At 43.9% G+C, this 27,622-nt stretch overlaps 2 protein-coding genes across 4 annotated transcripts in view; one reads left to right on the plus strand and one right to left on the minus strand.

Annotated features, from left to right (window-relative positions):
• LOC139570780 (nuclear factor NF-kappa-B p100 subunit-like) overlaps positions 1-11,987 on the minus strand; it is a 28,075-nt gene extending 16,088 nt beyond the window's left edge. The window contains exon 1 of the mRNA XM_071392936.1: positions 11,133-11,987. The gene's annotated coding sequence lies outside the window, so the exon portion shown is untranslated. The remainder of the gene's footprint in view (positions 1-11,132) is intronic.
• A 154-nt stretch (positions 11,988-12,141) lies between these two features.
• LOC139570782 (glutamate dehydrogenase, mitochondrial-like) overlaps positions 12,142-27,622 on the plus strand; it is a 41,685-nt gene continuing 26,204 nt past the window's right edge. For all 3 annotated transcript variants that reach the window (XM_071392944.1, XM_071392946.1, XM_071392943.1), the window contains exons 1-6: positions 12,142-12,693; positions 21,147-21,227; positions 21,354-21,409; positions 22,442-22,505; positions 24,907-25,001; positions 26,680-26,859. In XM_071392944.1, coding sequence (XP_071249045.1) covers positions 12,291-12,693; positions 21,147-21,227; positions 21,354-21,409; positions 22,442-22,505; positions 24,907-25,001; positions 26,680-26,859 — 879 coding nt within the window. In that variant the 5' untranslated portion in view covers positions 12,142-12,290. The remainder of the gene's footprint in view (positions 12,694-21,146; positions 21,228-21,353; positions 21,410-22,441; positions 22,506-24,906; positions 25,002-26,679; positions 26,860-27,622) is intronic.

Consider the following 27,622-nt stretch of genomic DNA (forward strand, 5'->3'; position numbering starts at 1 on the left):
AGAATCTGGCAGTACGTCCAACCGGCCTCACAACTGCAGACCACGTGAAACCACACCAGCCCTTCACATCCAGCTTCTTCAGCTGCGGAATCGTCTGAGACCAGCCACCCGGACAACTGATGAAACTGTGGGTTTGCACACCCAAAAAATGTAAAAAAATAAAAATAAAAATGTCAGAAACCTTCTCAGGAAAGCTCATCTGCGAGATCCTGAGGCCTATTGTCGTGCCATTCATCTGCAGCCATCACCTCATATTTCAGCATGATAATGCACAGCCCCATGTTGCAAGGATTTGTATCACAGGAGGTTAATGGCACCTAAATTGGGGAGAACGGGCTCGTGGTAATGACTGGGGTTGAATCAGTGGAATGGTATCAAATAAGTCAGGTGTTTGATGCCATTCCGTTTGCTCCGTTTCGGCCATTATTATGATCAGCAGCCTCCACTGATCTGTATACAATTCCTGGAAGCTGAAAATGTCACAGTTCTTCCATGGCCTGCATACTCACCAAACATGTCACCCATTAAGCATGTTTGGGATCCTCTGGATCGACGTGTACGACAGCGCGTTCCAGTTTCCACCAACTTCACACAGCCATTGAAGGGGAATGGGACAACATTCCACAGTGATGAGTAGCACATCTCCAGGTGAGGTCTTTACAGGGGACTGAGTGGGGTTTGCTGGGCTGTACAGCTCTGGAGAGCTGGTGGTGGTGGAAGTGGATGGTGTGGGTTTAGGTGGTGTTTGTGGAAGTCCGGCTTTCACAGGGCTGTTCTCTGGCTGTGTCCACAGCCTTACTCTCAGGAGCAGGGCCTGGCTGACTGTCCATGCACTGAGGTACTCAGTCTCCACAAACACAGATGGAGCAGGGGCTTGGTATGACTGCAGGTCAGACCTAGGGGCAGACTCAAGCCCTGGGTAGACCCCTCAGGGGCAGACTCAAGCCCTGCTGTCCAGATATTCCCTCAGTGACTCAGAACACAGGTCCTCATCATTACCAACTGCTTGCTCATTCTGGGCAGGTGAGCCTGGGCTGTCTCTTTGCAGCCCGGTTCTCTCTCTAAGGGATATCCGGTTTGGGTCTCAGGACCTTGGAGTCTGGTACCGTGCTTGCTGGTACTGGGCACCTCGCCGGGCTCCGATGAGACGTCAACCCCATCCCGATCGTCAATTCCATGGATCCTACCCTCATCCTCCCTGGGCGCCCCTGCCAGCAGAGCTCCATGGTCCTCCACTGACCAGACTGTCCAGGCTCTCCCTCAGCAGCATCAGACACAGGTGTGAGTGGAGGTGTGCCTATGAACACATTAATTTTTGGCTAGTCAGTCATGCAACTGCTTTCACTTAATGCCATGTCAGTATCTCTTGTGTTCCAAAGAAACTGTGATGTGATCCTTTCCCTTTTCAGTATCTCTTGTGTTCCAAAGAAACTGTGATGTGAATTTTCTGTTGTTGAAAAAGGAAAGGATCACATGCGAAGAAAACGGTCTATGATATAATGCATGTTGATAATGATTACTTTGTCCCTTTGATACCTTTCTAATGTTAACATGGTTCTTAATATAGAGGGGAGGATTAGAAGATGTGTGAATTGATATTCCAAGGATATATAATAAAAGCACAACATATTTAACTTTTTCATCAAGTCAACATGAGGATTTTTTTGAAATGTATAACACACGACTCAGCAGAAGTGGTGATTTGAAAAACACATGGTAGAGCCCCCCCCTGTTCTGAAAACCCAGCTTCACAGGGACTTTAGTGCAGCAGAGGTGTACGGCCCCACAGCTGGCAACGATAACAGAGGTCAATTGTCAGAGACAAATGTACACATTCCTGGCATGTGAGGGTTTTTTTTCCATGGGGGGAAAAAAAAGACAAAAAAAGACAGTGTAATTGGGAAACTCCACAGAGCTCACCAACCAGAAGATGGGTGTTGTGAGCACACGAGCCAATGACACACCAGAACCGTGCTCTTTGAAACCACACCGAGATTCATTGAAGCCCTCAAACTACAGAATGGCGGGGTGAGAGACAGGAAAATATGAGAGCGAGAGAGAAGAAAAAAGAGACAGAGAGGGGGAAACGAAAGGATATACAAGTGTGGTCAATTAAAAAGTATGGTGAGACTAGAGAGAAGGAAGCGAAAGTTTTGAAATGACTGAAGTGTGCCTTCTTCTGATTAGCAATGTCGCGAGTGTGCTTATACCACGGAAAAACTGCCAAAGTTTGTGTGCAATGTGTTCCTACAGCAAACTCATGAAAATAAAAATAGAGCACTTAGGTCACAAATACATGGAAATGACAAATTGTATCTAGCTAGAGCAAAAACAATGACATTTTGTACTGGGGAGTGGCCTAGGCTGATCCCTTAAAACCATTCGAATCCATTTGCTGCAGGTTAAAACAGGTTCAATATCTCCTGGAGTCGTGTCCTGAGGTGTACTGGTCTTATTTCATTGCCGTCACCACTTCCTATAGCAGTGTGAAAAGACAAGCACCTCTCCCTGACCTCATGACAATACTCCAAACCATCACGATCCAGTTAATATAATATGCACACACAAACTGGCCCATAATGTCTCATACAGTAATTTGACCAAGGCCAGTCCTTTACTCGTCTTACTGGTTGACACACTTCTCTTCCAGAAGCCCCTGGAAAAGAGCTGTGGTTGATCATTGCTAGATTTCTAATTTAAGCAAGCGTGGTAGACTTGACTGACTTGACTGTGTGTGTGTGTGTGTGTGTGTGTGTGTCCAACCCTAGGGGTGATCTTATCTATTTACTCAGGGTAGAGTCTACAGCAAGGGGGTCGGTATTCCCTGCACAACTAACACCAGTTTAGCGGTAGTAAGGATTTACAAAGTGAAACAGCTTTGTATAGCAAGGATGCAACATGCTACCTACTGTTTGATATCAGGTTGCATCAGCCAGTGCTGGGTCTTTGGAGCCCACTGAGGCTTGCGGCTCAAACTCAAATTATTAGTGATAGATCTACATCCAGACGTCAGATTGGGCGTCAATGGTACAGATGTGACACGACATCCTTCTTCCCTGCCATCCTATGACTTCAGGAGGACACCCATAAAACACACCAACGTGCAATGTCTAACTACAAGGGACACGGTCTGCCTTGGTGTTCATTCATAAAAATTGGGCTGTAGTTGTATATGACTTTTACAGTTTCTACAACCGCTACAGTCTGCAAAATAACTGCAAAATAACTAAAACTAGCAGTCAAACAGGGAAATGGTTCCAATCGTTTTTACACCTTTTATTTTTCCCATAAGGGAGTTTAGAAACACTTAATACGGGCTGTGTTTCATGTAGGCTTTCCCTGGCATGACATTTTGTTAACCGTGTAAATCTCTTTAGGACAAGGTGACTTTTATCAATATATTCACCTGTATTTACCCCCCCCCCCCCCCCCCCAGTGTTGTGTTTGAGATCACCTAAAGCGAGACAAATTCAAGACCAAGACCAGAGCAAATCGAGTCCGAGTCAAGACCGAAGGGGGGGTGGGACCGAGACCGGGATGGGGACAAGGATCCAAGACCAGAAAAATGCAAGTCCAATTCAAGACCACAATTGTAATTTTGTCAAATCGCCAGCATAAGAGTTCAAAATGTCCAGTATTTCTATGTTCATATTTCAGAAGAACATATGGATTCTTTAGAGATTCAGAATGGTGGGGGGGGGGGGAATCCATGCTGAGGGAAAATAGATACACTATACTAATTATTACTAATCCAAAACACAGTGGGGAACAATGAAGGTCTTCTACACCTTCAGAGAAAGGCTAATGATTTTTTTTTATTATTCTAATAATAATTCTAATTACATTATTTTTTTCAATGGCGTTCTGATTTAATCTATTCAGTTTTTGTTGGAAAGGGTTAACGCTGATGAGAAAAAAGATCCAATCAGGATTTTTCTTTGGTGGTCTCTGGGGAGATAAATCTAGCTAGCTAAGTCAGCCATTGGTTAGGCCATCAGAAGCTAGATAGAAGGCATCTGCCATTCAACTGTATTAGGGCAACATTTTGGAATGACTGTAGAATCAACCAATCACATTTTTACTTGGAATGGGTGGGACCCTTTTTACAAAACATTTATGAAAACTTCTGCCTTCTCAAAGAACAACAGGTCACTGAGCAAGAGCAAGCAGTCGTTTTCCCACAGTCTAGCTAGCTATATATTGTTGAAGGCTAGTTTGCAGTGGCTGCAACAGGTCTTATCGAAAAGGATGTTGCTATTCGTCAGCTTCTCCCTTTTCAAGAATAACTTTTAACAAGAAGTTAAGTTTAAAAGATCCTGTTTTTTTTATTGGAGCTAACTTGCTTTTGTTAGCCATCTCTTTGATGGTAAAATAAAAAATAAGAAATCTCTTTGAAAATAACTTGTGTTTGAAACATTGTTGCATTTAAACTTTAGGTCACTAGATACAGCCTGCAAAGCGAAGGAAAGGAAAGGCACACGGAATAAGCCACTGCTGTTAAAAAAGAACATTGCAGCACGTCTAAAGTTAGCAAAAGCGCATCTGGCAAAATATTCTGTGGACAGATTAAACTAAAGTTGAGTCGTTTGGAAGGAACACACAACACTAGGTGTGGAGAAAAAAAAGGCACAGCACACCAACATCAAAACCTCATCCCAACTGTAAAGTATGGTGAAGGGAGCATCATGGTTTTGGGCTGCTTTGCTGCCTCAGGTCCTGGACAGCTTGCTATCAGACGGAAAAATGAATTCCTAAGTTTATCAAGATATTTTGCAGGAGAATGTAAGGCTATCTGTCCGCCAATTGAAGCTCAACAGAAGTTGGGTGATGCAACAGGACAACGACCCAAAACAGAAGTAAATCAACAACAGAATGGCATCAGAAGAAAATACGCCTTCTGGTGTGGCCCAGTCAGAGTCCTGACCTCAACCCGATTGAGATGCTGTGGCATGACCTCAAGAGAGCAGTTCACACCAGACATCCTAAGAATATTGCTGAACTGAAACAGTTTGTAAAGATGAATGGTCCAAAATTATATGGTTGAATCATCAGCATACATGGACACATATGCTTTGTTTAACGCCAGTGGAAGGTCATTGGTACAAATAAAAATAAAGCTTTGAAAAAGTAGAGGGTCTAGTGAGCTGCCCTTTGGTACACCACACTTTACATGTTTGACATTAGAGAAGCTTCCATTAAAGACAACCCTCTGAGTTATATTAGATAGACAGCTCTGAATCCAAAGACAAGTTTCCTCAACAACATGTTATGGTCAATAATATCTAAGGCTGCACTGCCATCTAACAGTACAGCTCCCACAATCTTCTTATTATCAAATTTCATCAGTCATTTGAGTCAGCGCAGTACATGTTGAGTGCCCTTCTCTATAAGCATGCTGAAAGTCTGTTGTTAATTTGTTTAGAGAAATCGCATTGTATTTGGTCAAACACCATTTCTTTCAACAGTTTGCTAAGAGCTGGAAGCAAGCTGATAGGACTGCTGTTAGAACCAGTAAAGGCTGCTTTACCACTCTTGGGTAGCGGAATGACTTTGGCTTCCCTCCAGGCCTGAGGACAAAGACTTTCCTCTAGGCTCAGATAGGAGTGGCTATAGAGTCAGCTACCATCCTCAGTAGCTTTCCATCTAAGTTGTCAATGGCAGAAGGTTTGTCATTAAAAAAAAATGATCGATAACAATTTTTTCACCTCTCCCACCCTTAGAAAATTGAAACTTACAATGCTTTTCTTTCATAATTTTTTTTTGTGTATAAGTACGATGTCTCACTGTTCATTGTTGCCATTTCCTGTCTAAGTTTGCTCACTTTGCCAATTAAGTAATCATTAAAATAATTGGCAACATCAAATGGTTGTGATAAATAAGCCATCAGATGCGATGAAAGATGGAGTTGAATGTCTTTCTGCTCATAATTTCATTTAAAGTATATATTTTTTATTTATATCATTGATCTTGGCTTCATAAAACAGTTTCTTCTTCTTTTTGTTGAGATTAGTCACATAATTTCTCAATTTGCAGTAAGTCAGATGTGCAGCCAGATTTATTTGCCTTTTGCACCATCTCTTTCAACCATACAGATTTTCAATTCCTCATTAATCCATGAAGCCTTAACAGTCAGTTTCTTAACAGGTGTATGTTTATCAATAATTGGAAGAAGCAATTTAATAAAATGTATCAAGTGCAGCGTCTGGATGCTCCTCATTAATCACATCAGACCAACAAACATTTTTAACATCATCCACATAAGAGTCACAGCAAAATCGCTTATGCACTATTTTAGGCCCAGCTTTTAGATGTTTGGCTTTCCTGGATATTAGCCAATATATTATGATCACTGCATTCAATGGGCACGGATACAGCTTTAGAACAAAGTTCTGCAGTATTAGTAAAAATGTGATCAATACATGTGGATGATCTTGTTCCTGAAGTGTTTGTAAACACCCTGGTAGGATGATTAATAACCTGAACCAGATTACAGGCACTGGTTGCAGTGAGAAGCTTCCTCTTGAGCGGACAGCTTGATGAAAACCAGTCAATATTCAGGTCCCAAAGAACGTAGACCTCTGTTTACATCACACTATCAAGCATTCCATTCCATTCCAGCATACCACCCTGCATACCACTGCTGGCTTGCTTCTGAAGCTAAGCAGGGTTGGTCCTGGTCAGTCCTTGGATGGGAGACCAGATGCTGCTGGAAGTGGTGTTGGAGGGCCAGTAGGAGGCACTCTTTCCTCTGGTCTAAACAAAGATCCCAATGCCCCAGGGCAGTGATTGGGGACACTACTCTGTGTAGGGTGCCGTCTTTCGGATGTCCTGACTCTCTGAGGTCATTAAAGATCCCATGGCACTTATCGTAAGAGTAGGGGTGTTAACCCCGGTGTCCTGGCTAAATTCCCAATCTGGCCCTCAACCATCACGGTCACCTAATAATCCCCAGTTTACAATTGGCTTATTCATCCCCCTCCTCTCCCCTGTAACTATTCCCCAGGTCGTTGCTGCAAATGAGAACGTGTTCTCAGTCAACTTACCTGGTAAAATAACGGATAAATAAAAATAATAATAATAAAATAAAATTAAAAAAAATCCCACATATTATTTAAATACTGACTGTTAGCACTTGGTGGCCTACAGCAACATCCCAAAAGAAAAGTGCCAGGTGAACCTGCAACCACAACACTTGACATAAGATCTTCTCGAAGCATTACAGGGATATGGCTCTGAATGTATACAGCAACACCTCCCCCATAAGCATTTCGGTCTCTTCTATCGATGTTGTATCCTTGTATTGCTATTGCTGTTTCATCAAGTTAATTATCTAGGTGAGTCTCAGAAATGGCTAATATATGAATGTTATCTGATGTGAGCAAGTTAATGATTTCATGAACCTTATTTCTAAGGCTACATATATTAAATGACCAAAAGTATGTGGACATATGCTCGTCGAATATCTCCTTCCAAAATCATGGGCATTAATTTGGAGTTGATCCCGACTTTGCTGCTCTAACAGCCTCCACTCTTTTGGGAAGGCTTTCCACTAGATATCGGAACATTGCTGTGGGGACTTACTTCCATTCAGCCACAAGTGCATTAGTGAGGTCAAACACAGATGTTGGGAGATTAGGCCTGGCTCGCAGTCTGCGTTCCAATTCATCCCAAAGGTATTCTATGGAGTTGAGGTCAGGGCTCTGTGCAGGCCAGTCAAGTTCTTCCACACCGATCTTGAAAAAACATTTCTGTATGGAACATGCTTCGTGCACAGGGCAGAATCGTCTAGAATGTCATTGTATGCTGTAGCGTACAATGGGACCTAGCCTGAAACATGAAAAACAGCCCCAGACCATTATTCCTCCTCCACCAAACTTTACATTTGGCACTATGCATTGGGGCAGGTAGCATTCTCCTGGCATCTGCCAAACCCAGATGGTGAAGCGTGATTCATCACTCCAGAGAACACGTTTCCACTTCTCCAGAGTCCAATGGGGGTGAGCTTTACACCACTCCAGCCGACGCTTGGCATTCCACATGGTGATCTTAGGCTTGTGTGTGATTGCTCTGCCATGGAAACCCATTTCATGAAGCTCCCGACAAACAGTTTTTGTGCTGAAGTTGCTTCCCCGAGGCAGATTGGAAATCGGTAGTGAGTGTTGCAACCAAGGACAGACGATTTTTATGCGCTACGCACTTTTATGACGGTGCCACGTTGAGAGTCACTGAGCTCTTCACTAAGGCCATTCTACTGCCAATGTTTGTCCATGGAGATCGCATGGCTGTGTGCTCAATTTTATACACCTGTCAGCAACGGGTGTGGCGGAAATAGCCAAATCCACTAATTTGAAGGGGTGTCCACATACTGGCTGGGCTAAATTATTTCCTCTTCTGGCACACAGCTTCAGGTTAGTCCTCGTTGAGGAAGATGTATGTTCCTCCCAAGTTCTTGGCCCTTTCCAGAACAGCTACGTTGTCCTTGAACCTCAGGAACTGGACCACTATCGGCCTTGGCCTGTCACCTGGGTTGGTGGTGGGTTTTCCAGTCCTGTGGGCACACTCCACCTCAATCTTCCTGTGGTCCATCTTCAGTTTCTCCAAGATTATTTCCCTCACTTTGTCCCCAGACTCCGTCCAGGGCTCATGTGGAGATTCTGCAATTCCGTTTTTGTTGATGTTCTTCCTTGATTGTCCCTCGAGATAATCCGATTTCGCCGTCATTGTTATCATGGATTCACATACAGAACTGATGTCCTCGCTCAATGATTTACATATTGCTGTCATCTTGCCATTCTCCTGTTTTAACTCATCGAGCTGACCCTGGGAGAACTGCAAACTGTTCTTCAGGTCCTGGACCTCTCTGGTCAGGTTGTCATTTATTAGTTGACTCCACCAGTATTTGGAAACAACACTTGAAGCTATTTTCTTCTTGTTGGAACAACTGCTTGTAGAACTCTGTTTGTTTACAAGATCCTTCACCTGTGATAGAGAGACACCACTGTCCTCAATGATACTCCCGCCGGCTTTGGTCTTTGTCATGGTAGCAACGTAGGTTACGCTGTTACTCCTCGCCGTTCCAGACAGAGCAGGTTACAGGGAAGATAGGAAACAACAAACGGCAGGGATCTAGACAGCCACGAGCCCAGGACAATCCACGGTCACAGCCACAGCGGCTAACCGCGGCGTGGGCTGCGTTCAAGCCCTCAAGAAATCCCTGCTAGCTTGATAGGCAGCTAGCTAGCAGCTAGGCTAGTTGCTATGGCAAGCAGCTCCTCAGACCCGGCCTTGGTCGGCAGGATTACTGGACAGATAGCAGAGAGCCGAGCAACGGAATCCAACCGCGTTGCAGGATCCAAATTCAAAAAGGTAGCTAGCTAGTTATGAAACTTTTTCAATAGACTTTAAAAACTTTCCAAAACAACAAACTGAGCTCTCCCTCATTCAAGGATGTGCCATAAAGAACCTCAGAATCGAGGCAAAGGTAAGACTAGCTGGATTAACTATCTAATGTTACCTTAAATGTAGTTATGAATAAATAAATTGGCTACATTTCTTTAAAAATTGACAATTCTGTGAACTGTCTTGTACAATGTTTTAATTGACACAATACCTGTTAGCAAAGGTGTCAGCTAGAGATGACGTGCAGGAGCTTGCAGGGATTTGTAGTTTTGCATGATGTCTACTTTGATGCTAATTAGCATTTTCGAATCAGAGTAAATAGAGACGAAGATATTGATAATGAGATTTACATGGTTATCAAAATATCACACCAGGGTAAGCCTACACAAATCACAGACCTTATTTTAAGTGTTTCTAAATCCCCTATGGAAAAATGAATAGAACCATTTCCCTGTTTGACCGCTAGGTTTTATGGGTATTATGACACCTCCACTGTGGGGTTCTATTCTACAAATGCAAATTAACCCTCTATGCTACCACATAATTCACTGTACAGGATTATACAAAAGTATTGACATTTAGCTTTAAATCAACGTCAAGACAACAGTGCCATGTTCAGTAAGAAAATGTTGTGGAGGTTGCAGATAGAAATGCCAAGACTAGAGTTGATGTGATTCCTTATTATCAGTGGCGATTTTAGCATGTAAATCTTAGTGGGGCAAACTCAACATATATATTTTTCATTATATTTTTACCCCTTTTTCTCCCCAATTGGTAGTTACAGTCTTGTCTCATCACTGCAACTCCCGTACGGACACGGGAGAGGCAAAGGTAGAGAGCAGTGCGTCCTCCGAAACACAACCCAGCCAAGCCGCACTGCTTCTTGACACAATGCCCGCTTAACCCGGAAGCCAGCCGCACCAATATGTCAGAGAAAACACTATACCGGCAACCGTGTCAGAGTGCATTGCGCCCGGACCACCACAGGAGTCACTAGAGCGCGATGGGACAAGAACATTGCTGCTGGCCAAACCCTCCCCTAACCCGAACGAGGCTGGGCCAACTGTGCGCCGCCCCATGGGTCTCCCGATCGCAGCCGGCTGCATACATAAAGCTCTTCTTTTCAGCCCCATGGAGTGAATCCTTACCCCCGCTACAGCTGGCTATCAGCGGAGCCTTGTTGAAAGAGTTCATTCAGCCTCATTTACTGCCTTTTTAAAAACAGCTGATAAGGCTGACTTTCTTAAACAAATGTGGTTTCTACTGACAATTGAGATGTACAAACTATGGCATAAGGGAACGATGAGCGGATAAGAGGCAATGCGTAATTTTGATTAAGACATTAATGAGTGAGCTAAGACGGACGTAGTCAATATAACAATTTGTTTAGCACTTTTGAATGTACAGTGACAGATTTCAGAACATGGGCTGTTCTTACAGTATTCTCCCTGTACACCAAGTCAGCACCGTAGTATAAATAAAGGGGGCCTATAAGCAGACAATGAAAGCTCTTACAATATTTGATGATGACATTTCTCTAAAACAGGCTATAGGCTACATGTGCAACACCAAGTCAGAACAGTAGGCTAAGTTATGAGGGGGAAAGGGACCAAATTATTAGGGTGGGGCACATGGGCTACTAACAGCTTACTACACAACATAGACTTAGTATTACTTTTTTGCTACAGTACACATCATTTGTGCAGTAGCATACAAAACATTTTTGGACTCACCTTGATGTTCTATGCTCACTTGAACAGGAAGGTGATGCAGAAGTCCTTCTTGTGGGCAAATTGTCATCAACTTTGCCATTCTCTGGATTTATAGTGCTTTCAAGACAACTGGGAACTCGTAAAAAAACAAATGTCAAATCATGACATCAGTGATCTTCAGGTCGGAGCTCTAGAAAGACGCTTGAGTTCCCGACTTGGATAACCGTTTTACCCAGTCTGAGCTTGTTTTTCCAAGTTCCCAGTTGTGAGTTTACAGTTGTTTATTCAACCCTTTCTGGTCCATGGGGTTGCATGTGAATGTTTATCCTTTTAAGCTTGGAAAAGACTTGAACCACACACCCTCTCTACTAAATAGCAGGCTAGTGATTGCTTTGCAACACTTGCAGTTTGCCACTGACTCCAAAACATGAGTGACATAACACTGAGCCAATCACAGCACAACTAGAGAACATAACCAACCCCTACTCTTTGTATTTTCTGCTGGCTGCTCCACCACCACAGATGGGACTGAGATAGCCTGAAACACCTGCATTTTGGAGCTGCCTTAAGAGAGCAAAAAAATATACCATGTTTTTATGCGATTTTAATAACTCAATTATGGTTTTTGTTACACTGTTTGCAAACTGATATGTAATACCGTTAATGCCAAAATAACACGCAAAACAGGCACAAAAAACTACTATTTTTTGCAAAACAGGTGGGTCTCAAAACATGTGGGGCTCTGCCCTGTAATGGGGTATTCATTACGCCGATTCTGTTGAAAAACGTTTCTTAACCGAATGCAAACGAAACTGGGTGGGAACTACCTGAATTTGTCCAAAATCAATTATTGTGGTAGTTGCAAAACGGAGCGTTTCCAAATGTTTGGCTACACACCTGCGGAACGCCGCCCAGGGAGCGGAAAAAATGTGTCGCGGAGGCGCGCATTACTTCGCATATGCGCGTTCAAGTGGAACCCTCCCCTGTGAGGTGGGCATACACACAAACACGCCTGTTCTATAAAGAAACGGCATGCACGACTGCTCAGCTCAGATCAGTACGAAACGGGACAGGACCAGAAGTCTCGTTATACGTTTGTTTTCCCCCTACCCATTTAATTGTCTTCCCCTCACTTTTCTTTAAGTTTCATTCGTTACTAACGCCTTAACTCAGTGAAAAATGTACAGGTATTTCGGAGAATTACTTACTCGTGGAGTAAGCAGTGCTCTGACCTCGGGATGTGTCAAATCGGCTCTTCCAGTTTCCGCGTCGTTGATGCGGATGCGCCACTACAGCGAGGTCGCAGGAGAGAAAGATACAGATGACCCCAACTTCTTTGGAATGGTGGAGGGATTCTTTGACCGCGGTGCAAATATTGTTGAGGATAAACTGGTGGAGGACCTCAAGAACAAGGAGACGCCAGTGCAGAAGAGACACCGAGTACGCGGAATTCTCAAGATCATCAAGCCCTGCAACCATATACTGAGTGTATCGTTCCCTATCAAGCGAGACGATGGCGAATGGGAGGTGATTGAGGGATATCGTGCCCAGCACAGCCAACACAGGACCCCTTGTAAAGGAGGTAAGCCGGAGAATGTGAGGTGCTGAAGCGGAGTATAGCTAGCATGCTATCTAGCCTGTCAAGTTGAGATGCGGGTAGCTGCAGCCCAAATGGCCTAAAGTTTTTAGAACTAACCCAACTGGACTACAGCCTGTCATTTCCAATTGGAACAAATGAGCCATAGTGGGCAGAACTAAGCACGACCTAGCGAGATCCTATTGGCTCGATCTAGTATCGTCTGCATATTTCAGTTAGGGAACGCCTACTCTGCGTGTGCAATAGCTCAATTCGCATTTGCACTCCTAAACAACGCGATTTAAAAATAATAATAATAATAATACTTTTGCAAAGTGTAAAGTCTACAAACCTTAGTCCACTCTGTTCATAACATATTCTAGTTTTGCGAAGATCAAACTGTATTGAGATCAAATGTTTAATCGATGAGAACATTTGCAGAATGTCGGCCAAAATCCATCTCGTTCCATCTTCTCCCACTTCCATATTTGGAAGGGAGTGGAAACGCCAAGCGGATGCTTCACAGTTAAACATCCAGTGAAATATCTGTCTCATTGTTCTGTCTTGTGATATGGCGGCTGGAGTATGGGCGAGTGGGTGTGTCGAAAGTGCTCCGCTATAGAGGGAGTCATTTTATGCTGTCCAGGTTTGAACCGGGCTGTGGGCCATCATGTCATCTGGCGAAAAGAGTGGGAGCAGAGCGCCCATCTCAAACCAAACCGTAATCTTTTCCTCTAGGTCATGTTGTCAACCAGGCAGCATGGTGCATCTTCCAGAAACATAAATCTCTTTTGTAATAAAATACATGTTTGAATTTTCATTGGGAAGGCAGATAAAGCACTTATCAAAAGCAATCACTTTTGCATGGGAACACAGAATCATACCAATTACTATACGTGCTTAATTACGTAATGTTTGTTTTTTGAGAGGACATGGCCATCTGACAGCGGGGCACCAAAATAAGATGGTCAGTTTAAAAAAGGTTAAGGATGCAAGAATGTGTACATATCTGGCTGTGTTGGCAAAATCATTACATATCCCATCTAGCCAAGCTGGGAGAGGCTTCCTGTTGTCACAGTTCCAAGACCAGTCATGCCGTGTTCAAAACACCTGGGAACAGGGAACTCGTAAATCTCTGACATCCGACTTCAGGCCTCTTTTTAGAGCTCCGACCTGGAGATCACTGACCTCATGATTTGAACTCGCATTTTTCTGAGTCCCCAGTTGTCTTGAAAGCACCATAATATCTGAAAATGTAGCTAACACGTGTAATAGGCTGACCACACTGCTCACGCATGCGTTGCAAAATACATTTTGAAATGTATGTTATTCAGTTATTGCACCCACACTGCTCGCGAGTGTCTGCATTGCCAAGGGCTTAAATAGAACTCCTTTCTATTTCTGACATAGATCGCGCTGCAAGTCCTGCCTCTCCCATCTCCTCATTGGTTTATAGAAGCAGGTACCCACGTGCCATCTCCTCATTGGTTATACCCACGTGGGTGATTGAAAGACGAACTGTGTTGCCAGTTGTCGTGGTAATACTATGAAAGTTTAGATGCCAATCGCCATATAAATTCAAAGATGAAAAAGCCTGGAAGGAGGAAACATGACTAGAAACGATTCGGTTGACCGTTTTATGTGTAGATTAATTGTCGGAGTAGAGGACCTTGTGCATTTCAGGTAAAATAACAACCAAATGTTTATATCCCAGGACAAATTAGCTAGCAACAGCAAGCTAGCTAAATAGGACAAATTAGCTAGCAAGTGCAAGCTAGCTAGCTAAATTGCCATAAATGTTTAATGCTTTTCGACCTGTCCCCAAATTAATGTCATTGGTTGAGTTTGTTTTGATATTTTAACCTGCGTGTCGTGATCACATTTGGTGTAGGTGGACAAAATACATTTATGCGCGATGGCGCATGCGCGCTGCCGGTTTGGGTTCTGTGTTAACCCTTGGCAATGCAGACCCTCGTTGGCGCAATAATTGAATAACATAGATTTCTAAATGTACGCGATGCGAGCGGTGTAGTTAGCCTGTTACCCGTATACATGGATGAACTCTTCTCCTCTGTCATGGATGCCATGGTTGCCCTTAGCTAACCAACTGTGTTCAATGTTGGCTAGCTAGCTAACATTAGGCTATAACTAGCAATGTAAATGGCTTTCTGAGATACCAATAATATTACTACACAGGTTGTAGAAAAGGCCCATGGAGTTGGTGGAAGAATCCCTTAAGTCATGGCCACTTGCTCAGCTGGGCCAGGAGCGCTTTAATTAGATCAGGTGGAAATGTCAGACAGATCTCAACTCATTAAAAGGAGGAAACCGCCATCGCCCGATCTCGCTGCTTTCTCTTCCTTAACTCCGTCTAATCCAGACGTTCTGTGCGTCCATGAATCCACAGACTACCCAGTAAATATACCACTTCATGGTTAAAGGAATTCCTGCCTCAGTCTCATCCATTCCTCTGTCACCTGACCCGTAACCACCTGTTCACCTTCACTGTCAGTCATCCTACCTGTCCACTAATCTTTCAATGGTCCTCGAAGCAGGATGATGACTGAACCAAAGACCGGTGAAAAGGAAATGGAGAAGGGAGAATTGTCTCCACTGGAAGGAAGAAGAGAGGAGGAAAGAGCAGGTGAGGGAAAAGTCTTGGAACAAATAAAAGATCCAGGAGCTAAGCCCAAAGCAACAAAGAAAGCTTCATCCTCAACCACCAGCAGCACCAGAAGAACCAGACAAGCACCTGGTTATCTTAAGGATTATGTGGTCGAGTTTCCCACACCAAAGGGCAAGCCCACCAGAGCTCAAAGTGGCGATGGATTAACTGTACGTTTCAGCCATCAACCAGCCCCTCCGAGCCAAGGACCGAAAACTGCTTTGGGACGGGAAAGTGGTCTACAGGAAGAACCACTGTAGGAGGTAACTCCCACCGCACAGGTCGACCAGCTTCCTTAGGCAGGCTCCGCTCACCCCTTAACTAATGGGAAATCTTCGAGGCACTCAAGACGGAGTGAGAGTTCGACCAGTGGATACCCCTTTGGAAGTGACCGTGGCAGCCGCCATTCACTAGCCCTCAGCAATTCACAGACCTCTGTCTTACGAGAGAGGATGAAACTACTAGCATTGGAGGAAATTGAGCGTCAGATTGAAGAGGAACGACAGGCTGACGAATGATGTCACCTATTGGATGTGCAGGCCCGTAGAGCTCTACAGGAACGGGAATTCATTGCCAAGGGCCTGGCACAGCAGCGACGGCACCGTCAAGCAAGAAGGGAATTGGAGGAGGCACGGATGGTCTCATCCTTCCTGGAGAGGAACGAACAGGGAGTTGACCTGACAACCCCTCCACATGGACCTGACCTGTCTGCCTTTCTTTCTCAATCTGCTCCTCTGGTACAGCATGGCACACAGTCCCCGGAGGCTCCGAGGTCAACAGCCAGCACAGGGAACAGGCCGCTCCACCAAAGCCCTCTATGCCAGTGACACAAGTTAGCATTCCTCCTTCATCTAGACAAAGCACCACTCCTTCGCCTTTCTGCCAATTACCAATCACGGCAAATCATTCCTCTAGTCCAGGGCCTGGGCCAGGCCAGTCATCAACCAACAGGTGGGAGGGCTCTCACCCAATTCAAGCTGCCACCAATGGAGGGTCTGGGACAGTAGGGGACAGGCCCAATAAGGCCAGTGAGCTCAGCAGTCCCGGGTTTATCCTTCACGCAACCAGAACAGGGAGCCAACATTATGAAACTGCTAGTAGCCTCGGCCTTATGGAATTCCCAGACCCAAACTACCATACTTTGAGAGCGGAAAGGAGAGTGATTTTTGTCCTTTTGGAAATGGCATTGGAGAGCCTACTGGGTATTCACAGTCATCTGTCAGAATGCTACAAATACCAAGTACTAATGGATCATTTGCTGTTTCTCAATGCATAGAAGCTGGCCAAATCCTTTATGCACTCCGCAGCACCATACACTGCCGCTCTCCAGGCCCTGAAAGCGAGATATGGTGAGCCATGCCAGCTAGTCCAGAATTAACTAAACAACATCCTGAACACATCTCCAATCAAAATGGGAGACCATGCTGCCTTCCAAGAGTTCTCCCTCGCTGTCCAATCTGTTGAAGGAGAAGACGGGAACGAGCTGAAATGTGGCTCCCACATGGACAGGCTTCTTAGCAAGCTTCCAGCCTACCTCAGTTTTATTGAACATTGTTTTAACAAGGGCATCCTGAAAGAGGGCTCGAGAAGCACCTATGCCCTCAGAGACCTGGCCGCATGGTTGCAGGTGAGGGCGAAGCGCATCGCTCACCAGGCCACAATCTCAGCCATAGCCTCCGGAGGAAGGAAGGAGTTTGAACGCCAGGAGAGACATAAAAGGCCAAATCCCACTACCATGTACTTAAATAGTGAAGCCGGGGAGGAACCCGGGAAGAAGACCTCTCTCAAGAGCAAGAACATCAAATTCCAGCCTTACTGCCCCTATTGCAATAGTAAGGGGCACTTCCTTGGCTCATGCCCCAGGGTAAAAAAGCTCACTCAACCTCAAATGAAAGCCTGGATAACTTCAGGGGAGCCATGCTACAAGTGTGCCGGTAGCCGTGAGGCGGAGACCTGCACATTGAGGAAACCCTGCAATCACTGTAAGGAAATCCATCTCAGTGTTGCATGATGTAATTCCCCAAGCACAGAAGGAGCAGAGTATGCTCTTGGTAGGAGCTGCAAAGGAGCTCTACCTCGACCTGCAGAACCAGTCTCCAAGGGTCATGTTGAAGGTGGTAAAGGTCACTCTGCAAAGTGAAGTGAAGGGAGGAGCATGGATGAATTCACCGTTCTAAATGATTGGTCTGAAAGAACAATCATTCTCCCGGCGGCCATCCGTCAGGGGCAAAAAATAAATGTATGGATTATGCACACATACTGAGCAGCTCATGTTATAGACATAAGCATGCTACATGGCAGACCAATCCAAACCCATCTCCCGGCATGTCCAGCCCATCCGTTATCTCAATCAATCATGGCTAGCGGGAAGGTTCCTTTTTCCGTGGCTAAACCAACTAGACTCGTAATTTAATGATTCTATTCGTATTTACAGATGGCATACAGGTTTGTTATTAAGACACATGAGAGTTCATATGTTCCAGAAGGCATTTCTGACAAAAAAATGAAAAACAATTACGTTCAAATGCCTCTCCTGTGAAGTAGTGACGTGCCTCCTACGCCTAGCTTCCTGAAACGGGTTGCATTTTGTCTTGTGCTCTTTCCAGGGTTCACTCGTAAAGAAAGGGGGAGAACGGATTACATATTGTCCCTGGTGGCCTTTATGACCTAGTCATATAATGAAACCCATTCGAGCTCTGGTGACCAACTCAAAGGCAGGAAGGGTGATCCTGGTTCCCGTGTTAATGTGTAATTGTAAATCACCCCCGTTGTGCATGGCCTCCTCGTGGACCCTCGTAACAACACCACATTACATACAAAACCGACACACACCAGAGAGAGAGGGAGAGTAGCACAATCACCAGATGGTGCCACAAAGTAGTATGGGTTGCACCTCTGTCACTCGGTCGCATCATTGGCATTGTTATCAACGTTCCACAGACGCTGCAGCCACATTGGTGTCCAAAAGTAGAATGGTGGCTAATGACTGTTTCGCCCAGTGATGTAGTCGAGTCACTAAACCTAGAGTCCAAATCGAGTCCCAAGTCCCCTGTGCTCAAGACCAAGTGACTCGACCATTGGTGACTGACAAGTCCTAGTCCCAGTGCTCGAGTCTTGGTCTGAGTCACTGGATCCACATGAACTCAAAATAAAGTCAGATATAGTGTAGTGGTAAGAGGAATTTTGTCAAATTGTTTGTCTTTCCTTTCTTTCTGTGCCACCACGTTTGCATATAGACTACTGGTAATGTTACCAGGACCACATTCAGTTGCAAAACGTTCTTGAACTTTACAGGTAGAAATACCGTGAATAGAGCCGACGTTATTCCTTATTCAACATGTCAGAGAAGTATGCTTGTTCTACATAGCATATTTCTATCTGAACGTTCCGTCTTGCTGACCGCACCCCAGGTTGTTAGCTATAGCTAGCTATTGAGGTAACATGACCGAACAAGGTGTAGCCTAAACAAATGATTAATAGTCCAGTCCGCAAGTAGCGTACTTTTAGAACGGCCCACGATATGCTTTATGAATGTAAAATGCAGTGCCGCTATTATGGGTCATATATTTTTAACGTTAAGGGCTAGAATCAAGATGTTTTCTCTTAGGAAAAGAGGAAGACTTGGCTACAGAACCTGGCTATGAAATGTAGTGGGTAAGGGGGAGTGTTGAACGAGACTACAAAGAGTCTACTTTTCTATACTTAAGGGAGAGAAACATAACTAGACAGTTGTTTTACTATTAAATCCAATGCATTTTTTTTGTTCAGTATAGCAGCTGGTGTTTCGTAACCAGGCGAAGGGTAGCTAACTAGAAGGCTGGTGGTGACTGGTTAGCTACGGGGAAGCAAGAGAGTTGCCTGCGCAATATGTATAATCGACAGTGGAGCTTGTCTACTTGTCAACGCTGACTCATCGCTTGCTCCCCCGCAGCTCACCAGCTGACATAGGCTGCGTGCCGGGCATGGGGCGTCCTTCCCACTGCTGAACAGAACTGCGCTGCGTATCTGTGCCGCTAATATTAATCATGCTTATCACGGAAAAGCTCTCAATCTCCCCTAAACTCTTGTCCAGTTCATTTAGTAGTCAGATTTTACTCACAGAGATAATTTAGTCTCATTTTAGTTAGTCTTGTCAATCGCCACTGAAAAATAGGTGTTTGGCGATTTTATTTGAGTCACTGTTTTTGTTGACGTAATCAACAGTGCGTAGAGTTCAGTACATTAAAGTATATTGTACAGAACATATTTACTTTACAATGCTTTACTGTACTGAATTGTCTACAATGGGAACTCATAGTAGTAGTCACAAACCACAGTTGGGTCACTTGTCCATATGTCAACTGACATACAGTAGGTATATGTCTATTGCCTATGGCAGATTGTTAAAGATTAAATCTGATTTGTTAAAGGGAAGGGGTGGTGATTATACTAATAATCACAACAAACCACAAATATTTCCCTGTGGGTGAAATACATTAATCTCCTTTCAATCCTAAATCCTGTTTTGGTCTGCTTTTGAATAGAACACCTTTCCCAAAATCAGATCTCTGCATCAAGTTTGAACCATTAGCCTCCTGTTGCACTAATTAGAAATATCCTACTTTTTATGCAGCTATTAAAAGCTTCAGTGTCTTTCAGAAGTAGAAGGGTTTGAGAGGTAATGTGTGTAGAATGAAGTGGTAGTCGGTGAACAAGACAAACCTGCCAGGACCACACCCAGTTTCCATCTCACTATGTTTTTCCTCTTTGTGGAGGAGAGGAGTGGAGGGGGCCTGGCCTGCGGTCTCAGGAGTGAGGGAGTTTTTTTGAGTTTTTTAAGCTGGCCCCGGGTGGGTGGAGTTTGCACTGGGTGAAAAGTGATTGATGGTATTAGCTTTAAAACCTGGCTGCCTTCCAGGCGTGAGCTGGAAGTCTACTCAACAAAGTGACGTATGTCAGACACATGGAGTAATGATTTAGGATTCCGAGTTTTCTCGTGCGAAAGTGTTTTGCTTTTGATAAATAAAAAAAAACGGGCTTTATCTGCCTTCATGAGGAAAACTAGTTTGAAAGTTTAAGCATACGTTTATGTGTTTCTGAACAATGCACCATACTGCCTGGTTGACAATATGACTGGGCGGTGCAGATTACTGTTTGATTTGAGAAGGGCGCTCCTACCTCCCCGCTTTTCCCCGGTCGCATTACAGGCCAACCTGGTTCAGCCTAATTGTATCCCCTCAGTGAGTCATAGCGCTAGGCGGTGTGTGGTTTCTACCTCCCTCAAATGCAAGCGTCTCCTCTCCTACGGAGCTCTACTGTAACTCTCAGACACTGGGCAGCTGCAACCATTTTGTGCATTTCCTAAAACCGACTCCCTGCAATAACTATAAGAGGCCTAGTATGAAATGGAGTATTTGGATTTTGTGCCTTCTTTTTCTCTCCCGCTCATACTCCTCTAACAAGTTCATTTCTTTATGAGAGTGGTTTTGAGATGGGTTTAAGGCTTATTAATCAGGGCGCAAAATACCCCCTAGCTTGTGATTGTGTGTGAGTAGGCTAGTTGCATTAGTCCACCTCCTTGTGTTGGAGAATAAAATACCAAACTGATGAAGCTAGTGGGATCGCTGGTTTTATTGTACAGCAACTTATTAGACATATTGTTTTCAACATGCATAAAGTTAAAGTATACCATTTTCCTAATATTCTTATACACACATACTCTAGCTAGAGATGAAAATGGGAAAACACAACTTTTTTCAGCCAAGTCTGATATCACAGGTTTCCCTCCACTAACTCTGCACGTTGTGTTTTCCAGGTATCCGTTACAGCACCGAGGTGTCTGTCGACGAGGTGAAAGCCCTGGCCTCGCTGATGACATACAAATGTGCTGTCGTGGGTAAGGGCTTTTTATAAGCCTACACAGTATCTTTCTAGACATAAGTCCTCCAGACATAAGTCTTTTTTTATATGGCCTATTGCTGTTTTTCCCGTTGCAACCCCGTCCATTTAATATCCTTTACAGATGTGCCGTTTGGAGGAGCCAAAGCTGGAGTGAAGATCAACGTAAAGAATTACACTGTGGGTATTAGTTTGTTTCTGGATACGCCAGAGTATTTGATTAAATACTTACTGTTGATGTTCACCCAGTCACGTGTCACTTTCACATTAGCTTTAGGGTGTGTTCCCTTTCAACAAGGCCATTCTGTCTTTTATTGTGAAATTGTTTATCTGTGACTCTCAGAGCTTAGCGTACAGGCTCACATTACCAAGTCATCTAAACCAGTGATTAGAGTGCTGTCAAAGTCATTTCATTTTTACCTCACTCGGTTTGTTGCTCTGTATTTACCCCTAGTGCATAGATAGTAAGGCTGCAGGATGTTCTGTTATGTGACCATTCAGTGGAGTTTGTTTTCGCAGGGATGGAAACAAGGATGAGGGAATCTCCACCTTCCACTTTGACCCCAAAAAAGCTGAGATTACTTCTAGAAAATGATTTGTCATGAATACAAAATATGCGTAACCTGCACTTAATAAGGTTCTCATTTGAATTTGCAAAAAATAACTTGATTAAGTGCAGGTTGTACATATTATATCAGAAGTTATTAATATATTGAATATCTTATGTAAAATAATAGATAGCCCCATTCAGTGTTCTATAGAGCTCTGCGCAGGAAGCTGTTAGTCAGTGGGATCTCGCTCCCCTTCCTGTTGCCAACCCAGTGCTGACCCATCCCGTCTGTTGTTGCCAGTGGCCCTAGGGCTCCATTAGGCATTGGCAGCTCTGCTCTGGGGGAGAACTGCTGAGCCATCAGCTGGTAGACATCATGACTGGGACACCCACCCCCCTCTGATCTGCTAGGCTGCTGGCTCTGAAAGTTGAAGCATTTTAGTCACTGATACTCAAGGACTTTCTGTCCTTGAGCCAGGTGGATAAGTCACTTTTGGTGTTCTTTAGTAGTATTAACTTACCTGAAGTCGACGTTGCTTCTTAATATTTGAGTAGGAAGTTTTTGTTCTGTGATAGTAGTAGTGGCTTTACTTCTTTTGTCTGACTTTACTACCAGTGAAATATGCAATGCCTTTTATCATACTGTTATGCTCTGCGTGCAGGACAATGAGCTGGAGAAAATCACCAGAAGATTCACCATTGAGCTGGCCAAGAAGGGTTTTATTGGTGAGTAGTGTCTGTGTCCAGGGGAACATTGAAGGCTGCTGGTGAAAAATGTCTGGCGGTAATGTTTATGAACACATGGTCCCCTGGAGTGGGTCTGCCTTCCCCCTAGCCCATACTGTCAGAAGCAGGGTTTCATGAGCCCACAGTGCAGTACACACACACACAAATAACCACAATGAGAGAGGGGTTAAACAAAAGGCTTGACAAGGCAGAAACGAGAAACGATCTAAAACGCAATAATCCACAAAATATTTTGGGGGTTTTTGACATCGCAATTAAAGAAGGAGTTCACATTAACTTCACATTTCCTTGTAACAATTCCCTATCACTCCCAAGGACTTCTGCTTGTTTAAGAGTTATTTTAGGGTTATGCATTCAATGCTTGAAGTGCCTGTGACCTATTAGGGGCTTCTAGCATGACAAGTCCACATTGTTTCAAAAGGCAAGAATTGCTCTCTTTGTCGCTATTTGTTATCCAAAGCTGTAAATGTGGTCCACATGGTCACTAAATCAGCAAGGTATCAGAGCAGTCCAGAGGAGCCTGCTATTAAAAGGCATTCCCCAACATTCTCCTATAGAGGGAGGAGGGGACTGTTTGTGTAGCTACATGTTTTAGTCTAGTCACGTGACGTGTAACTATCGGAGTGCTTGAATTCCTAGAATGAGGAGCTATGGTACGTACACTACCATTCAAAACTTTGGGGTCACTTAGAAATGTTCTTGTTTTTGAAAGATAAGCAAATTTTTTGTCCATTAAAATAACATAAAATTGATCAGAAATACAGTGTAGACATTGTTAATGTTGTAAATGACTATTGTAGCTGGAAACGGCAGATTTTGAATGCAATATCTACATAGGCGTACAGAGGCCCATTATCAGCAACCATCACACCGGTGTTCCAATGGCACATTGTGTTAGCTAATCCAAGTTTATCATTTTAAAAGGCTATTTGAGCATTAGAAAACCGTTTTGCAATTATGTTAGCACAGCTGACACTGTTGTTCTGATTAAAGAAGCAATAAAACTGGCCTTTAGACTAGTTGAGTATCTGGAGCATCAGAATTTGTGGGTTCGATTACAGGCTCAACATGGCCGGAAACAAAGGACTTTCTTCTGAAACTCGTCAGTCTATTCTTGTTCTGAGAAATTAAGGCTATTCCATGTGAGAAACTGAAGATCTGGTACAACGCTGTGTACTAGTCCCTTCACAGAACAGCGCAAACTGGCGCTAACCAGAATAGAAAGAAGAGTGGGAGGCCCCGGTGCACAAATGAGCAAGAGGACAAGTACATTAGAGTGTCTACTTTGAGAAACCGATGCCTCACAAGTCCTCAACTGGCAGCTTCATTAAATAGTACCCGCAAAACACCATTCTCAACGTCAACAGTGAAGAGGTGACTCCGGGATGCTGGCCTTCTAGGCATAGTTCCTCTGTCCAGTGTCTGTGTTCTTTTGCCCATCTTAATCTTTTCTTTTTATTGGCCAGTCTGAGATATGGCTTTTTCTTTGCAACTCGGCCTAGAAGGTCAGCATCCCCGTGTCGCCTCTTCACTGTTGACGTTGAGAATGGTGTTTTGCTGGTACTATTTAATGAAGCTGCCAGTTGAGGACTTGTGAGGCATCTGTTTCTCAAACTAGACACACTAATGTATTTGTCCTCTTGCTCAGTTGTGCACAGGGACCTCCCACTCCTCTTTCATTTCTCAGAATAAGAATAGACTGACGAGTTTCAGAAGAAAGTCCTTTGTTTCTGGCCATTTTGAGCCTGTAATCGAAATCACAAATGCGGATGCTCCAGACACTCAATTGGTCTAAAGAAGGCCAGTTTTATTGCTTCTTTAATCAGAACAACAGTTTTCAGCTGTGCTAACATAATTGCAAAAGGGTTTTCTAATGATCAATTAGCCTTTTAAAATGATGAACTTGGATTAGCTAACACAATGTGCCATTGGAACACAGGAGTGATGGTTGCTGATAATGGGCCTGTGTACGCCTATGTAGATATTCCATTTAAAATCGTCCGTTTCCAGCTACAATAGTCATTTACAACATTAACAATGTCTACACTGCATTTCTGATCAATTTGATGGTGTTTTAATGGACAAAAACAAAGACATTTCTAAGTGACTCCAAACTTTTGAACGGTAGTGTGTGTGCTTAATGGGTGTATAAGTGTGTAACCCTGCATGGCAACCATACCTTCTGGCACTGTGTCTTCCGTACACTGCCATAGATTCAAAGTGGGCCATGAGTGCCTCTATTGTTTCACAGCAATATATTTAATTGGGTCTGCATGTTTCAGTATGGGTTTGTTGGTGTATTGGTTGTTTCTTCTTTACGGAAGCCATTTTAGTTATCCTATAAGTTTACTTTAAAATTATTTTGTCTTTCTCCTGTCAGGACCTGGCATTGATGTCCCTGCCCCTGACATGGGCACTGGAGAGAGGGAGATGTCCTGGATCGCTGACACCTATGCCAACACCATGGGCCACCATGTACGTGTTCCCTGTATAAACTCACTGCCCTCTCCAACAATAGACATTGAGTTTTCCCCAGCACTTCCTATCAACTAAGTTAAATGGCTTTTAACAATTACTCTAAACCACTGAAATGAAGGAGGATGACATACGTATACAGGTAACTGCCAAAATACAGAAAAATGGCAACATAAAAGTGTCTTATTGGGGCGTTGGTCCACCGCGAGCCGTCAGAGCAGCTTCAATGCGCCTTGGCATAGATTCTGTCTGGAAGGGATGCAACACCGTTCTTCCACAAGAAATTCCATAATTTGGTGTTTTGTTGATGGTGGAAAACGCTGTCTCGGGCACCGCTCCAGAATCTTCCATCGGTGTTCAATTGGATTGAGCTCTGGTGACTGAGACACACCCATTAAACCACCTATGCTCCCTTGAGACCCCCTTTCAAAGTCACCGAGATCTCCTCTTCTAGCAACTGGCCATTTTTATACCTGACCCTAAGCATGATGGGATGTTAACTGCCTAATTAACTCAAGAACCACACTTATGTGGAATAACTTGCATTCAATATACTTTGTATCCCTCACTTACTCAAGTGTTTGCTTTATTTTGGCTAGTATATACATAACTTTCTCAGGTGTTCCTCTGCTTTGCATATTTTATCACCATGAATCTGTTCATGTCTTATCAACCTGATAACGAAGCGATTGTTACACAACCGCAGACCACAAAGCTGAGCTTATCTGTGTACGATAGCTAGAGGTCAAATGCTAAGTTGTGATTATTCTGTTTTCACACTAGCCATCCCTATTGTCTTTGCTGAGTAAACAACTCCACTATGTCACTGTTTTATCCCTATCCCTTTTGCTGATTAGAGTTTTTACAGGAAGTTCTGCTGGCCTCGTAACTCCCGCTCCTTGGCTCCAGACAGTATTCTGAGATCCATTTCCAACCGCCCTGGCGGTAGAGGAAGTGCTTTGACTTTCCATAAGTTGACACTTCTACCATTATTTTCTTGTCATAAGGCTACTGTTCCAGTTCTAATGACAGCATTTTTCGAAAGACGAAGCTCAACCAGTCTCTTGCTGTGTTACATTATCATATATGTTTTGTTGATTACCAGGGAAGAGGTCAGGGAGCACTCCAAAAGGTAACGCATTTCAACTGTGCACTACAACTTCTACCCTATAGCCTGGTCATAGATGTTGGTCTCAGTCTAAAAACAGCACTATGAAGAAACGTGTGCTCTTGTGCTGTCTAGGATTAGGCTTATCACAGTTTGAGGACTGTGCTGTGCCCGTCAGGGCCAGGACGATACCAGTATTGCGATATTTGTTAGTATCGTGGCAAGGAAACGAAACACGAAGCGGATTTAACTTCTTGAAGAAAACCGAGAAGAGGGCACGTTGTGATTATGAATTTTTTTTGGGGCATAGTCATCGACTGCAGATTTCTAATTAGATTTGTTTCGGAGTCAAATATTTATTCAGTGGTGTCTCGCTAGATCCTTATCTTTGCCCCTTGAAAGATTTGTCTTTAATAGATCCCAACATATGTTGTCTACACTGTCCAGAGTACCTAATACAAGGTTGACAAAATATGTATAATAAAATGGCCGCCTGCTGAATTAGTTTTCTTTGGTGAAGTTGCTAATTCCACCGCTAACTTACCACACGCTCCTCTCCTCTGTGTCCAGGACATCAACGCCCATGCCTGTGTGACTGGTAAGCCCATCAGCCAGGGGGGCATCCACGGCAGGATCTCAGCCACCGGGCGTGGAGTATTCCACGGCATCGAGAACTTCATCAACGAGACGGCCTACATGAGCCAGTTGGGCCTCAGCCCCGGCTTCACCGACAAGACCTTTGTCATCCAGGTACACAGACACGGCACTTTATTGATTAGGAATGGCATTTTATTAAGCGTCTCATCAGGTTTCAAAGCAATAAGAGGTTTGACTCTGCACCTTACGGTGTCTTCTGATACGGCAGCGCTGCTTAATGCAAGGTATGCATCTACTGCAGCACTGCTTATATGTCTACAGAATGACTGTACCTTTTGGCACTGAGACCAAGCACTAAGCCTTTATGTTCAACATATAGATTCCCCCCCCCCCTCATGTTGACAAGATATCAGTTGTACGCGATTCAGTGCAAAATTGGCCAGAGAATCAATTCCTCTGTTCTGCAGTCTTCTAATGTAATTATGGGAAATGTCATTAAGGAAAACATCTTAGAGGCAAGATTTAATTCGGTCCAGATGCCTTTTTTAAAAATGTGTCTGTAATCTAACGCATCCTTATCCCTTAAAATCCATACCTAACCAGCAGGTTTCTGCTCGCCTGGAAAGACCGGGGGGAGTAAGTGCCGTCAGTAATCTAGGTTGCTGACTGGTGTCTTTCGATTGGCCGCTGCAGTAGTGGAGCTGCCTACTTTCCTCATGTCATAAATAATCGATATCTGAGTGATGTATGAATATGTTCCGGATTATTGGAATATATATGTGTTCTACTGTATATATGTGTTCTACTCGTTAGCAAGGTGTTCCATTTGGATGTGTAGAGGACTGTCCTCCCTCCTACAGTAGAACACATTGCTACTGCTAATTACAATATCTACTGATTACTGTGTCCTCATTAG

This window comes from Salvelinus alpinus, chromosome 3 (genome assembly GCF_045679555.1).
Source record: "Salvelinus alpinus chromosome 3, SLU_Salpinus.1, whole genome shotgun sequence".
NCBI lineage: Eukaryota > Metazoa > Chordata > Actinopteri > Salmoniformes > Salmonidae > Salvelinus > Salvelinus alpinus.